The 16,265-nt window shown below is 46.1% G+C and overlaps 1 protein-coding gene across 2 annotated transcripts in view; it reads left to right on the top strand.

The window, feature by feature from the left end:
* The window catches only part of LOC144159601 (CUB and sushi domain-containing protein 3), a 95,054-nt gene that overhangs the window by 18,353 nt on the left and 60,436 nt on the right, over positions 1-16,265 (top strand). For both annotated transcript variants that reach the window (XM_077691187.1, XM_077691188.1), the window contains exon 2: positions 11,194-11,373. In XM_077691187.1, the coding sequence (XP_077547313.1) occupies positions 11,194-11,373 (180 nt within the window). The remainder of the gene's footprint in view (positions 1-11,193; positions 11,374-16,265) is intronic.

The raw sequence follows: 16,265 nt of genomic DNA on the forward strand, positions 1-16,265 counted from the left end.
TACGATAATTCCCAGGGCAGTGCTTTGCTTTTTGAGGCTAGAGCAGGTTGCCTGCGAACTAAGAGTTTTGTGGGGAAGTATTCACAAAATGATGGGGTATGCGTGGTCTGCGGAAAAGAAACAGAAACTATGCGGCACATCGTGTTAGAATGTGAGGGTATCCATCCAAATCTACATGAAGGGAATATTGGGCTTTCAGAAACCCTAGGATTTAAGGGTATCACAGAGGAAGTTAACTTCAAGGCTGTCGAGGGGACGAAAAGAAGATTAGAATGCTGGTGGACGAAAAGCAGAGAGGGGAGTATTGCCTAGGACAGTTACCACCTGTAACAGAAAAAAAAAAAGTATTTTGTGCCTAATAAGCTTTTTGTGCCTGCCCTAAGCAGCGCTAGTATTGAACCAAAATTGTAAAACATAGGTATATTAGTCCTTTTTGGTAAGATGACATGTCATCACCCCGATACAAAGGGGAAACCAATAGAAATCATCATCATCATCATCATCGGTGCCGTTCTTAAGTTGTCACCGAGTATAGTCGAATGTACCTCCGCTAGATGGTGCTGCAGTTATTTCGAACAGATTTCAACAGCGGGGCTGTTGTTACTGGCCGTAAGTTCGCCATTGCTGAAAAAAACTTCTAAGGAAATACCGAGCGCTCGTGAGCGCATGCCTCTCGGCGATCGCCGAGTCCCCTGCTAGCGCAGTGACTCTAGCAGAAAAAAAAAAAGCTCCAGTGCTAATTCTGAGGATGAGAAGACACCCTGCTTGGGAGAGGTCACCGCGGTTGCCGCCTTCTCTAGACGCCGTTGGGAATAATTGGTGACTTGGCTACGAGTGTGCCAATCCTTCCCGAGACGCCTATAGCATAATACGCTACCGCTGCCTCGTGTAGATAACGAAGTGCTGGTGGAAGTCTACAATTTTGAGGGTGACTTTGCATCCACAATTCACCGCGAAGAGGACGATGACGTCTTCGATGCATATGACGACGATTACTAGCACCGAAACAATGCGAATAAGCAATGATACTTAAGCCTAACTATGTGTACTGCAATGCGCCCCTGCAACAGCTTCGCCATTCAAGTACTGCGCGTAAGTGCAAGCTTCCCTGAATTTTTTTGTTTCCTCGGTGTTCAAATTAGTAATTTCTGAATGTACCTAAATTTGAAGGCCTGACTGAAAAACAGAACAAGCGAATAGTTTATTTATATCACCACCTATTGCTGTTACATTCAGTCTTACACATCTTGCCCACGAACCAGAGTCATAGAAACAAAAAAGCCAAATACCCCGGAGGAATGCCTAAGCCTCTCGCAGTCTCACCGTTCTAGTGTTCTTTAGTGTGACTTGTATTCGCAGTGAGCTTTATTTTTTTTTTGTCTAGTTCTAGGACGGCAGTCTGCAGGATTGAGGGTATAACGTGGAACAAAAATCGGGCCGCAGAAGCAGGAGCCTGAAACATGGTTATACCATTTGGAAAGTGCGCCTTCGCGCGTCGACGGCTCTATCCTACGTTTGAAGAAGCTTTCAAGAGCTCACGTTGTAAACCGGGTCGTCCCCAGGGTCTGCGCCTCGAAGTGGGAAATCTTATACCGTCGTCTTACCTCGTGGAACCTTTAGCTATACTGACGCAGTGCCGGACGGCGTGTGCACTAGGTTTACCTGCGTGCGAGACACGTAAAATGGCGTATTTATTTTGCCTAAAGACACACCACCACAAACCCACAAATAGTGGAAGAACGTACCAGCGCGCTGTCTATTTCTCTAAAACCGCGGAAGCAGTATCGAAATAAAAAAATTACACCGCCTTCCCGCAGGGGAACCCTAATTCGTATGCGAAGCAGCCATGGGGTCGACTGAATTTTCAGTTCGTCTTTTCCGTTGACTTTCAGGTTCGCGTGCATTCGTTGTATCAGCAGCTTCTTGACGTAGTTTGAGTGAGTGAAGGACATAGGCGCGTTCGTAGCACATGCTCCCGTCTCTGTTTGCAGCGCAGTGGGAAGAGCGCCACGTAGCTCCCGTTGCGGCCAGAGAGTCGCGGGGTCGAAACCGGGCGCCGCCTAACTATTTCTTTTTGTAGTGGACTGCGTTGACGTCAGCCCAAACGATGACGGGGCTGAAGAGACGCGCATGCGCAGTAGAGTGCGGACGGCGGATTACAAGGGAGGGAGGGACACATCCTCGAGCATGAGATGCTCCGCATCTAAAATAAAAGGAAAGTTGGGGTTGGCGGGAACGTTACCCGGATCCTGTGCTAAATCTACAGGGCGTGCAATCAGGAAGTACAGTCGGTAAAACGCTTGTCTATAACAGTGATTTCAACTTCAAGTGTTTACATCTGAAAATTGCCGAAACATCGTCTTTACAAACATTTTAGAGACAAAATGAATTGGCTGAGACTTCATAATGCCGCAGTAGCTTTCTTCAAAACCCGCTCGGGCGAGACAGGCTGAAAGTACGGAAGTTGTGTTATAGACAGGCGTTTTACCAGCTGTCCTCAATGCGGAGCATTATCAACGTCACCATGCTTTGCTTAATTCTACTTTTTATCACTGCCGTATTCTCTCGATTTTACTCCGGGTGTTTGAATGTTGTGCTTTTACAGCGGGCAGGAACGCCCAGTAATTCATCATACATAAATTATTTTTATCGCACTATAAAAGACATGTGTACAGGAGAAAAAAAGAGACCTTGCGGAACCCGCCATAAATTGCTCACTACGAACGTTTTCCTAATAGCAGTGACAATCAAGTAAGGTGTGCGGACGAGGAAATATTAGCGGAAACTTCACGCCGCCACGCGTATACTGCAGGGGAAGGCCCAGAGAAGCGAGAGAAATATGGCCAGACGTTACGGGCGTATCCTTCATAAGCGACCTTGCCTCCGCTGTGCTAAGCCTTCGTCTATATTAAAAACCAACCCTCTGAACAACACGTCTTACTGAAGTATCACGTAAATAATCCACGTGGGCCCCTTGCCGACGAAACGTCAGCGCTTGAAGGACCCCTGCTGTTGAATACAACTTGCATTCCATTGCCTTGCGTCGATGGCGGTGGCGCTCATCTATAGCGTGCTCACCGTTCATCCGTCGAGGAAGAGAAACAGGTAGTTGGTAGCTATTACCATTCTGTTGCCATGGAGGCAAATTCTGCCATGGAGACAAAATAAAACTTTGTTCAGTTCAAATGAATAACTTTAAAAAGTCATTAAAGTTTGTTTTAGCAAAATATAAAGTTCTTTTGCGCAGCTAAAGTTGGGGGTGAAAACTTGCTTTGCGCACAGTTTCAAGTCTCGCATGTTGCGTGACTAGGTTCCTGAGACATGGAAACTGTCCCATAGAAATGCATGGGGAGTAAGATTTGACAGCAAATTACACAGAAAATATTCGAAATCTTGGAAAGTACTTTTAGTATTTTCATCTCCACGTTGACTTCTTGCTTTATGCCAAATATCACTTTCCTGAAATGGTTTTGCTAGGTTCCTGAGAGGTCGGAATTTTGAGCGACAAAGCTGGGTGTGAAAAGACGCTTTTTAACCCAAGAAAGACGTAAATATTAAAACACTTTCTAATTTCACGCTACAGTGACGTGATATGGGCAGGCGTGACGCAATATTGGTCGGGACTAAAACAGTTATCAGTGTATTAACCGTAATGTCATCATATAAGCGATACAATCAAACGAAACTGGAGGCCCCCATGCAATCGCCCAATCATGTTTCTTGGCGGTGGCTTACGTCGGAGGACGCCCATCTCCCAAACAAGATTTTGTGACGTCACAAAGAAATCGCCCGAAAGTGGATGAGGAATAGCCACCGCTTTATATCTTCTCTTTAATATCTCTATTGTATGTATAAAAATGCAGGTTATGGGGCTATTGTTGTTATAAAAACAAAGCATTATTTATTAACCAGACTTGCATTTTGTCTTTATTTTCCCAATCATTTGCAATTGCCATAATCGGGCTTTCCGTCCACGCAACGAACATGCTCCATACCGACAAACAACAGGAAAATATCTTTTGTTCTACGCCCTTGTTTAACCGCCCGGAATGACCAAACCCCGTTTAAGAGACATTCTCTGTGTGTTCGTGGTTTTACCCTCTGAGATTCATCGCCAGCAAAACGCGAAGTCGAGACGGCTGCGGCTTTAAAGAGAAAAGCGGCCCGCCAATTGTTGGGCTAAATATAATGTTTCTGGGGCTACCTATTTGTGAAAATTTCGATCTGCCTGCCTGTCTCTGAATGCCACTCGATTCAACCACCTGGCCAAAAACAGCGCCAAAACAGTTGAAAAAATACTTCAATGGGAGGTATATGTGCATACACAGGCGATACGTTTTAAATTTCTATAACTGCTGCTAAGGCTCATACATCGCCACATTATTCAGCGCTAATGAAACATAATTTAGGTGCATAACCGTTAGTAACAGCATTATTTTATAATTTAATAATAATAGTCTTTATTTCCATCAAAATAAGTGATGCAGGAGGTGGGAGTAAAAGCGAAAATCGCTTGACGGAGCTCCCACCACACCCTTACAGCTGGCAGCGACAGCAAACCGCAACAGAAGGCAGAGTTTGACATTGTATCACAATAGAAGGCAGAGTCTGACATTGTATCACGGTCTGCGTGGTAAAAAAAGAAAAAAAGAAAAGAAAAGAAATGACATTCCAATACACTCTCCGTATTAAAAAAAATACAAGACAAGACATTCTACTACGCTCTGCCCGATGAAAAAAATACAAAAAAATGATTATCTACTACGCTCCGCGTAGTGAAAGAAAACAAGAAAAAATCACCAATCAAGCAAAGAAGGAACATACGCACAAACAATTCCACACTACTCATTAACAAATTAATTAACAAATCAAGATTTTTTGTTAAACAGACAAAATTATATAGCAATGATCTCAATATTAACAATGAACCGTACATTCTTATGTAGAACGTGGAACGTGTATTTATTACCGATTACCCGTTGGGTTGGGTTTTAGTATACAAAATTAAAAAAAAAAAAAGAAACCCTTCCACAGGGCTGCTGTAGAGAGGCGAGATAAAAGTTAACACCAAAACCACACAGCTCGAGTTCGAGCTGGGGAGGCGCAAAACGAACAAAAAAATCTTCGAACAGATGGCGCGCCAGCATAGGAGGAGTCACTGGAACTAAGCTCCAGTGACTTTAGGAGGAGTGAGGTGGAAGGGAACAGAGTTGGTTGTCGGAGGAAGACTGCGGAGAAGGGATTATTTATTTATTTATTTATTTATTTATTTATTTATTTATTTATTTACCGAGTACTGCCAGCTACATTTAAGAAGCCATAAGGAGCGGACAACAGCAATCTATACAAAAAAGGGGGCACAGAAGTAGTTCTAAACAACTATATGCAAGATAACACGTAAGCAACAGCAAAGCAAATAAACGAATATTGCTCTCACAACAGATTAACGACAGAAATAAAGAATGCAGGAACGAGGAACTTCCCAGACGCCACTTTTTCACTCCATGTGTTATCAAATCAGCACACAGAAGACAACGAGAAACATGAAGAGAAAAAAGCATAGCCAGGTCATTTAGACTGAACTGTAAACCACTGGACAAACAAACAAAAAAAAGCACTGATGTGATTTGGTTATGTGAAACGGCGGCAGGACACCCGTTTTTCGGAGACTACTGCAGCGAAGTAAGCTGATACGCTGCCATTATTTTAGACACTTTCTCTACGTTATTCACACTAAAAAACAACGCAGAGACGAGGACGGAAGAAGTGACAAACTAGATCACTCTAGTTTGTCAGTACTTCCGTCCTCGTCTCTGCGCTGATTTTTAGTGTGAATAATGTACATTTAGTGTGAATAATGTACCCAACTAGCCCAATGTCAAGCCTTAGTAAGGTATATTTCTTAACTTCTGCTCGCAGGGAATGATGAAGGTTTAGTTAGCAGATTCGATGCTTACACGGAAGTTGGCAGACATATTGCCTTCCCTGAACCATGCATCTTCAAGACGGTCATATTGATAAGATGCATGAAGCGGGAACACTCATGGATACATAGTACAACAGAAAGCGCTTTTTTTTTTCTCCTCACGGAACGCTTGAAGCCCCTTAATCTGTGTTGCCCCAACATCGTGGCAGGAGTGACCTCGCCCTTGCAAGGTTCGCCCACAAAGTAAACAAAAAAAGCGTGTTCTTCCCAAGCTCCGTCAGCTGATGAAACCGACGCCGAACTCCCGCCGCGCCGGCCGTCGCTGAACTTGATAGCGCGCCGCACGGTGCATCAGGCGCGCCCTGATTCAAATAGCCGGAAATCGCACGGCGGCGTCTGCGCCACTGACCTTCATACTGACGGCACGTCTACCCGAGCGCCCTCCCCAGCGCGAGTCGACCCCTAAACGTCATCGTATACCATACGGCGTGTTGTGGCGGAGCTGTGTGTGTGTGAGAACATTCGGTTTGCACGGCGTGCCAGACCAAACAATGGCGCGACGTCGCGCTGAAACGGTGTCATCGAGCCGGTACACACCGCGTCCCGCCCGCAATGCTCTTCACGGTACGAAGACCATTCAGTTCGCCGCGCATACGAAAGAAGCCGCGTAAACAGCGAAGGGGGGAGCGCGAGACGAAGGGGGGAGCGCGAGACGCCGTTAGGGCGACACATACGGCGCGGTCCAGTAACACGCTCCCTGCTCGGAGTGTGTACCAAACCACATCGCGGTATGTTCCCGTCGGTTATATAACGTTCGATGCGCATCAGCGAGCGGGATCTGGAGAGTTCGCCACAGGAACGCACCATCCGACGTGTCTTAAGCATTTCCCGTGAAGGTTCGGGTAGGGACCACAGTCCTGGACGTCGCAAATGGGTTGCGGGTTGGAATGCAAAGCCGGAGCGTGACCTGGAACGTTGGGAAAATATGCGACGTAGTATACGTGCTCTGAAAGGCGCTTCGTAGCCTTTGCGGTGCTTTCGATGCATCGACAGCCGCAGATCTCGCGCGTTACCATGGGCGGCTGGGTATTGGTACCACAGCACTTCCTCTTCGAATTCCAGCGGTCCTCTTCGCCCTTTTGCTCAACACGGAGCATACGCAAATGCGCGAAGCATGTCATTTGTTTATGCTCTAATACCGCGGTGCACGGACACACACTCGTAACATGTTTGTATAGGCCGCACGACGTGGAACTGGAAATGGGGACATTTTAGGGTCCTTGTTCGGATTCAAGTCAGGTTGCTTTGACAGCTCGGAGAGTTGCGGAAGGAGGTCTGTACGGAGCTCTGTGTCAAACATTAATGTGTGGTCCTGGCTGTGGGTTTGAGAGTATTTTCTATTTGTATTTTTTACTAGTCTGGCGTAGCAAGCTGGGCGCAACGGGTTGGTTAGCTCCCCCAGCACCATTAAATGTATTATCTTCCCCTTCCTTTTGAAGTCACACTGATTGAGGTTGCAGCTGAGATTCCCGAAGTCGGAAACGTCTCTTCCACTCACCAGGCACTTACCTGCAGCATTCCTATGACCCATCTTTCACCTTGACGGTGCGGTAACTGTAGTCCCTTACAGCGGATCCTTAAAGGCACACCAATGTACTAAACAAAAGCCCGTCTTTTCGAGTTTCCTCACCACCAGGTTTTTATTTGTTTTTCGTTGTTTTCTATATTACCCCATTTCGCATCACAGCAACCGTTAATGATTCCGGGAGCATCGTAGAATACAGAAGCAGTCCTCAATGGTCTACTCCCCATTAATCAACAGCGGTGGTAGCTCCACCCAACGTGAATGTGATTCGCACGCAAAACGCATCGTACATTTCATTACGTACACAGTGACGTAGCATTCCCGAGCGGCCCTCGTGTCCGGCTTTAGTACAACGAGCACGAAGCATATCTATTCTCCACCTGTCAGAATATCGATACACCAATGACAGCGTTGTTTCACAAGGTCGACATCTCTACTAGCGGCCCTCGAAGGGCCTCGGAAGAAGGCAGGCTTTGTATCACGGCCAATCCATTGAGCTAAGTAGTGGGCAGCAACAACAGCAGCCCTACCGACCGGTCTTTGATGATGGAGCCACGTGCGGCGAAAGACCATCGAATTAGCGCAAAACAATGCTTCCTTTTCCCGATGAGCTCCCTCCCCCCGCTCGTGTGCCGGACGTTGGAGCCTGTAGTGGCGGTAGCTTCGAGCTCCCCGAGAAAGCAGTTCGCGCGGTCCGCCCCGGCACGGTCGGCCGCACCCACAGGAGCGGAAGAATTGGGGGCACACGGAGGCACCGGTCGGGTCACGAATCTCCTGGCCCACCTGGGCACGATATTAGCGGCGTTAATGCAACTCCGGCCTGTCGATTGGGGGCAGCGAATGGCCAATTTATGGCCGCTGGTAACGGGGAAATAGGATGCTGTGGATGTACTGCATCTTGCCGGATTGTAGCTCTCCGTTTTTTACTACAAATCATCGTTCGTCAAATCAAGCGCGGGTGGTTATAATTTGAGGTGTTCTCCTTGTTTTCCGGTATAAATGAGGAGGTGTTCGAGGATGTGTGTTGCTTCGACAGTAGCGCACCTGAATGTGAGTTATTAAGGCAAGAGTCAACCGTGTTGTGGGTAATTTTGGAAAACAAATGCTTCGTACGCTTGAAATTCAGTAGTAATCATCATCATCATCATCATCATCATCATCATCACCATCTTAAACACCAGCCTATCTACGCCCACTGCAGTGCAAAGGCGTCTCCCATTAATCTGCAATTACCCCGGTCCGGTGCTAACTGCGACCAAGTTATCTCCGCAAACTTCTTGATCTCATCTGCCCATCTAACCTTCTGCCGCCCCCTGCCACGATTCCCTTCTCTGGGGATCCACTCTGTTACCCTCAATGACCAACGGTTATCTTGCCTTTGCATTACATGCCCTGCCAACGTCCATTTCTTATTCCTAATTTCTACTAATATGTCATTAACACGTGTTTGTTCCCTGACCCACTCCGCTCTCTTCTTGTCCCTTAATAAATGTCCTAAAGGGACAGACAACCGATTTTTCATGGAATGCACGACCTTCAGCTCACATGAAAGCCAGTGTTTTGTATACTAGGATAACCCCACGAGATTTCTAAATCAACAGGCGGCATTAATTTTAATTGTGCACTAAAATTTCTGAAGTCTGAAAGGTGGCGCCGTGTAGTGCCTAAACGGGACACTACGTTACGGTTTTAAACAACTTTAAAAAAAAAAAACAGCTCTTTTTAAATGCATCTTTTCAGCTCACGCACAGTTAAAAGTATGTTGCAGCACGCGGCTTACTGTCATGGTCGCCAGCAATACTTTTGACGGGACGCGTACGAACGGGAAATTTTAAAATTGCGATTTCAAAAGTTCTAGGCCGCTATCAGCAAAGTCGTTTGTGGTTAAGGTGTTTCACGCCATGCCCTTTCATTTGTGATAAAGAAACGATACTCGGCACAAATCGGTTGTCTGTTGCTTTAGGTATTTATTACAAATATGCGCAAGCAGTGAGATGGTTTTCGACTGGCGTTTGGTAATATCTTTCGTTGGTTCTCCTTTCAAAAGTTGTTTTTTTTTTAAAGCGAATCTGTTTAGAAAATCGTTATTTTGCGTGTCCGCAGTTCAAAATACAAAAAAAAAAAAAGTGCCGAGCGCACGTGAGCGCGTGTCTCGAGGGCCACCACCCAGCAGTTTTAAAAATTAAGAAAATGTCGAACGTCCGTGTGTGCCTATCTCGCGCCGACCGACCGGCGTCCCCGGCTCACGGTTGTCAAGCCAAGCATGCCACTTATGGAGATTTGCCAAAATTGGCAAAAAAAAAAAAAAAACAGCGTTCGCCGTAATCGCGGCCACAATCGTTCGCCGTAATCGTGGCCACAATGAGAAAGGCACACCATAGCGCACGCCTTTCCAAGGTGATGCGGAATGATTATCATTAAAAACATGGAGGAACCTCACTTATAGCAACAATGATGAAGTAATGCGTGTAATATAATGCGAAGGCAATGTAATGCGAAGGCAAGATAACCGTTGGTCATTAAGGGTAACAGAGCGAATCCCTAGAGAAGGCAAGCGTTGCAGGGGGCGGCAGAAAGTTAGATGGGCAGATGAGATCAAGAAGTTTGCGTGGATAAATTGGTCGCAGTTAGCACAGCACCGAGATAATTGGAGATTGATGGTAGAGGCCTCTGTCCTGCAGTGGGCGTAGATAGGCTGGCGATGATGATGATGATGGTGATGGATTAAAAGTCGTTGCAGCAGCGAAGGAGAAGCAAATCGGCTGCAATCGTGGACTTAAACCGCCGCGATGCTCCAGAAGGTTGCCTACAGCTTCGCTACCTCCAACTCTTACGCGTTATTTTGAGCTTCCCTCATTTTTTTTCGAGGAAACCCCCATTTATTTGGACACGTACCCGGCTTCAAACAATTTTACCCAGTCATTTCATTTCAACGTTAAATTAACCTGCACGGCCTATTTTGTTCTGTTCTTCTCATGAGTCTGTTGATATACTAGTGCTGGAGAACGCGTAAATTCAACTCCATTCCTTAATGTGAGAAATATCTTCAAATATTTTGTCCAAGCTCTAGTATTGCTGTTGACACCCCCTGCAGACTTTCGACAATACCGTGAACAACGCTGCACGAGTCGTCTTTACGTATGAAAACACCTCACCTTCCGCCCTGTAAAACAAAATCATGAGCGCCCTCATCCACAGGGATAAACGCTCTTCATTCAACTCCCCTCCGTACTCGTGCATCACTCTCTCAAATGGAGTGGGATTACGCTTCGTTTACTCCCTTTTTCCTGCGGAGGCGACTGCTATGGTGCCGGGCCATTTTTCCCGCCACGGTTTCTAAACATCATCACAATTCTGATTCCTGTTAACATCATAATCCTGATTCGTATTCTTAACATCATATTAATCCTGATTGCTCCTCTGGTTCCACCACTTCCGTATGGACGAGCCTTCTCCTGGCGGCGAAAAAAAATAATTATGACGACCGTTATTATAATAGATGATGATGATGGCGTTGTTCATGATTGCGATGATAATGATGATGATTGTGGTGATTATGATAATAGTGATGCGTAGGTGCGCTAGGACGAATTATCGCTTGGAAACAGGCGTAAGTCGTGCTCCTCGATAAACCGATTCTAATCGACTGTGATCTCTGGTGCATGCTTCCGTTTTCTCTCAGATGGGAAATGCGGATACCCTGGCTGCCCGGCGCACGCCAGCGTCACCTTCTCTCGAGACGACCTGTCCGTCGGCACGGTGGCCACGTACGCCTGTGACCCGGGTTACGAGCTGCTCGGACCCTCCAGGAGGGTCTGCACAGCAAATGGCACATGGACTCCAAACGGCGTGCCTTTTTGCGGTGAGTAATCGCACGCTGTCCGCTCACCGCCCACTTTTTTGTTGTATCCGTACGCCTAGAACCCGCGATGCTCATAGTAAAGTTCACCTGAAAGAAGCCTTGCGATTCAGACTTACCTGAGGGCACGACAGCGCGGAGCGACAGCGACTGCCGTCAAAATAGCGGAGGCTGCTAAACTGTAGGCTGCAAACGGGTGCCCGCAATCAGCTATCCTGGAAGAGAATGGCAGCGGGGCAATCGTACCTGAGGTGTTCAGTTGCGAATTGTTGTTTTCTAAAAATGGACCTACGCAAGAACTAGTAATTGGCATAATTCTAAGGCAGTTCTAAACAATATGAATATTAAATTCACCATCGACATAATCACAACGATTTTTTTAGAGGGCCGTCCACAAGAAATACATTTTGGCTTTTGTGACTGTAGTTAACTAGAGTAGCTACCAGAGAGGCAAACGTTTACAGCGTTGGCTATCATGTCATAAGTAAGATTTCTAGAATGGCAATTAATTGCAATTTGTGGTCATGTAAATTATAAGAAAGGGGATCTACGAGGCGGCTCTGATGCTGAAAAATCAGCCCCATTACTTTTTAAAACCGTTTCTAAAGTTTCTTTACAGCAGTAGCAATAACTACGCCACTTTGAATCCCAAACTACGACGCAGGTTTAACGCGACTCGGCGCATTAGAACACACCTTGTTTAAACAAATGTGTGAAAACTACCGATCGTAACACTTTTTGAGAATTCTTTTGTAGCGATGTCATTAGCATCATCTTCATCAGCGCAACCACCATCATCATTATCAACGGGATTGTGCTGAGAAGACACTTGGCACGCACCTGGAACGGCCCCTTGTGACACGCTCCTCGTCCTTGCCATAACACAGCCAGCGCAACCGAAATAAACGTGGGCTCGGCCTTCCTCTTTCATCGGCCGCCTTCGCTTTGTTTTAACAAAAAGGATTTTCTGATCATCAGGATGATTCTAACAGCTTACAGCTAACCTATTCGGAGATCGATAGGTAGCAATAATGTCTCAGAAATATGAAAGAGAAAATGACATCCGAACAACTGCCAGCAATCATTAAATAGACTACCATGTAAAACAACAAACTATCCATGTATGGATAAATTACCAGCTATTATCAATTAGCCATTATGGCTTCGCGGCGAAGGTGTGGCGTGGCAGGAGGGAACGTGAATCACCCGCGGTCATTTTCCTGGTGGCTTAACTGTAGCCGATGGGATCCGGACAGTTTATCGAACGCCGTTTTATCGAACGCCGTTTTATCGAAGTCGTTTTATCGAACGCCGTTTTATCGAACGCCGTTTTATCGACGGACGTTTTATCGAAGCCGTTTTATCGGGAGTGTTTTTCTCGGCCTTTTCGAGTATCATAATTTGCAGTACGTTTTTTTAATTTCCTCCTCGCTATGCAATTTGCAAATCTTGTCTCCACAGCAGGCCTATTTAAAAACATTTATAGTCTGTCTTCTAGTTGACTTTTATTTCCTGCGTGTATTTTTGTTTGTTTTTGTGATGCGCGAAATATGTTACCAGAATTTTTTGCTGTGTTCATTGCGCAACTGGTACTGCCATAACGAATCTCCTTGTGTCTCTATCCCCTCTGATCCGAAGCATATCACGGCATTGTGGCGTATTGATTAAAATGCCTCGATATGCTTCGTACCTTTTTGTATAAACCGCTTTTGTGTCGACACATAATCTAATTATTTCGCCGCGTATGTTGTACATAAGTAAAGCACTTCTTGGCGCTTGAGGGTCCAATGTCAAAAACCTAACTGGAACGCTAGCAAAAGTCTCTCTCGATTTCTGCATTCCTAATTCTTAATGGGATCTGAGTTCAGTTGCTAAGAGGTTACCAAGCCTTGTACTACTGTTCTCGTTGCCTTGCATGAACTAACGAGAAAAACGTTAGGTACAAAATTGTCACCGTGCTGCAGGTTGGTTCGTTTTCATCTCCCTCTGGTTGCACCCCAGCATGTCTGCTGGAGTGCATGCTCTTGCCTTTTTATCATAAGGCATAAAAACAGCAAGATCAAAATAGTAAACACCGAAAATGGAGAAATCATGAAGGTCTACTCAAAATACAGCGTCGTGACCCGATTACCTCTAAATAAAAATGGAAAAATTAAAAAATGAGAATGAGCAATACTATGGCCCGTGCGATTATACCTGAACAAGGCACACAAAAAACCAACAAAATGCGCTGCCTGGTCGGGTGTGTTCCTCCAAGGCCACCACGAAAACGTAAGGTTGTTGAATCAAAAGAGGGGCTAAGAGTGTTGACGGAAAAGTAGAAAATTATACGAAATCCTGTATTTTTTTTTTATTTGAGCATGATTAACAAAAAACGTAAATTGTGATGGGATGGGCAATTGTCCAGCTGTACTAGCTTACGAGTTTCCCTAGTGCAAGATGACCTCTGACGACTTGTCCTACTTGACGAGTTCACCTTTGACGAGTTGGCTCTGACAGGTTACCTTGTGACGATTCTCCTAGACTCCACCACCTCTGTTGGGGTCTCACTATCACTGTCGGAACCCCGCTGTTCCAGTCACATAGCACTAATCTTTCAGAAGTTCTTGGCCCAACATTTCTCCAGATGCAAACAGTGTGACCCCAAGGTCCGAGTAGGAGTCACGGGTAAACCACGTGACTAGAACAATTGTGGGGTACAAGACTCTGGATCACGTAATGATGAACCATGGCGCAAGGGATATATTTTTCAACACTAACCTAAACACGCCGATACACATCTAAGGAATATTACGCACGGGGTTCGGGTTGGTACTATAGGGGCAAATTCTGTAATATAAACAAGGGGGTCATACATGCTTGAGTGAAATCAATAAAGACTCAAAAAATAAAAATATTTTAATAAAACAAAGGTTATCGAAAACACTGTAAAGGCGCGTCAACATATATAGATAGGTTTTTTATGTAATGCACGGCAGAGACAATGTAGGAGGAAGGTTACTGCAGGTTAGGTTAATGCGATGGCCAGTTAAACAAAATAAACCCCGAAAATTACAATGCAAGTCGCAAAACCGCACTTTCGATAAAACGGACGTAGGTGGTTCGATAAAACGGCATTCGATAAAACGGCGTTCGATAAAACGGGCATTTTTTCGATAAAACGGCGTTCGATAAAACGGCGTTCGATAAACTGTCTGGGAACCGTAGCCGATGGCTTTACACGGCTTGTTTCTACATATGCACTTTGTACGCGTTTGTATCGTCTCTATCACTGCTTCGTGATTCGTCGCACCTTCCAGCCGTTACGCTTGTCAGTCCAAGCGCAGAGATCAAAAGCGGAGTGACCAGGAAGCGCCTTGGGGAGAACCTCTGCCTTCGGAGAGATGGTCTGACTCTACCTTTTAGGGGGGAAGCGCGCGGAGGCGAAGACAAACGGAAATTTGAATGACTCAATTCTTCTGCTTCGACAGCGCTACAGTAGCGCAAGGTACAAAGCTAGCGCAGCAGGTTCTTCTCAGGAAGTTACGTCCGGGAAAGGTTCTGTCTGTATCAGCTGTCCGAGGGATATCGGGAAATTGATTTGAGGATGAAGCTGTAGCCTTTACGGCTAAACCCGGTTGACTACACCGATGAACTCTACTGACTTACGCAGAATCCTCAGCACGGAGCTGCAACACGGAGCCTGAAATGACACGTCCACGTTTGTTTAGTGTAGAAATGAAAATCCGAGCCATGGTCCGTACATTCTTCGTTACCCTAACCTTTGCCGTATATTCGTGGACGATCGTTGGAGAGAGCGCACACGTCTTCCCGTTTATGAAACACCAAGGTTCCTCTGCTTGGAACTGTACTCGAAGCACAAAAACTAATGTATAAGGCATGGCCAAAAACATACAAGTCGACGTACAACGAGTGGAAGAAATGTTTAATTAGACGTTAAATTACGTTGTGAGTTGCTTGCAGAACGGACCTTTGAGATGAAAACCCGGCTACTGATATCCTTGATTTGGTGTCCAAGACCGTGCTCCTTCAAGTATTCTGACCGCCAATCGCTTAAGGTAGTTCCGCGAACCCACGAAAGTATGTATGTCCAACTGTCACTGCAAGTAGCCGTTTCAGGCGCGTAAAATGGACAAATCGTCGAATAATTTACCAAGATGTGGCCTGGGCCGACGGATCAGGACGACGTAAGGTCGACCAGTACATATGCGCGCTTTGCAAGGTCGACTAGTGGTACCTTGTGCATGGGACATAACTGCTAGTTAGAGCTGTTGCCAGAAAGGCTCACATATACACACAGTAGCTTAATCGAACTAGTTTCGTTATGCTCACGTCACTTTCTCTAACCGAGCGTCGTTAACAGCGCGGGAAATCACAGTCTGGATCGAATACAGGCATTTTGTGCAAGCCTAAGAGGGGAATCTTGGTAACTTGCGCTGCCCATGTTTTTCGCTATGAGCGTTGTTGCGACATTGATTCCTCGAAAACCTGCCTTGGACCCTCAGTCATCGACTTTCCACAAACCGGCGTATTCACAGGACTGAACTATGCAGCTACTTGAATTATGCGCCTTTCAGTGGCCTCGTGGCTTCTCAGGCGCCAACCGCTAACAATGGCAAGTGCTAACAATGGCATTGCTTGGCGCCCTGCACTGCAAGCATCGGCGGCGTGCCCGCGCTTTATTGTCACGCCCTTTTGTGGCGTGTTGTGTTCAATAGGCCACTCGAAGAATATTGCCACCGAGGGATGCAAGGCGTCTTCGTGGTAGTGCAACATCGCCAGGACAAAGGGGGCTCTCACCCACGGCGGATTGCCACGGCGGGAGCAACTTAGCGCTCTCCTGCCCAGGAGAGGAGCGGGTCTCTCGGGCGTATGTGTGTGTGTGTTTGTGTGTG

Source organism: Haemaphysalis longicornis, unplaced genomic scaffold (genome assembly GCF_048455015.1).
Source record: "Haemaphysalis longicornis isolate Haplotype H1 unplaced genomic scaffold, Haemaphysalis longicornis Haplotype H1 scaffold_10, whole genome shotgun sequence".
NCBI lineage: Eukaryota > Metazoa > Arthropoda > Arachnida > Ixodida > Ixodidae > Haemaphysalis > Haemaphysalis longicornis.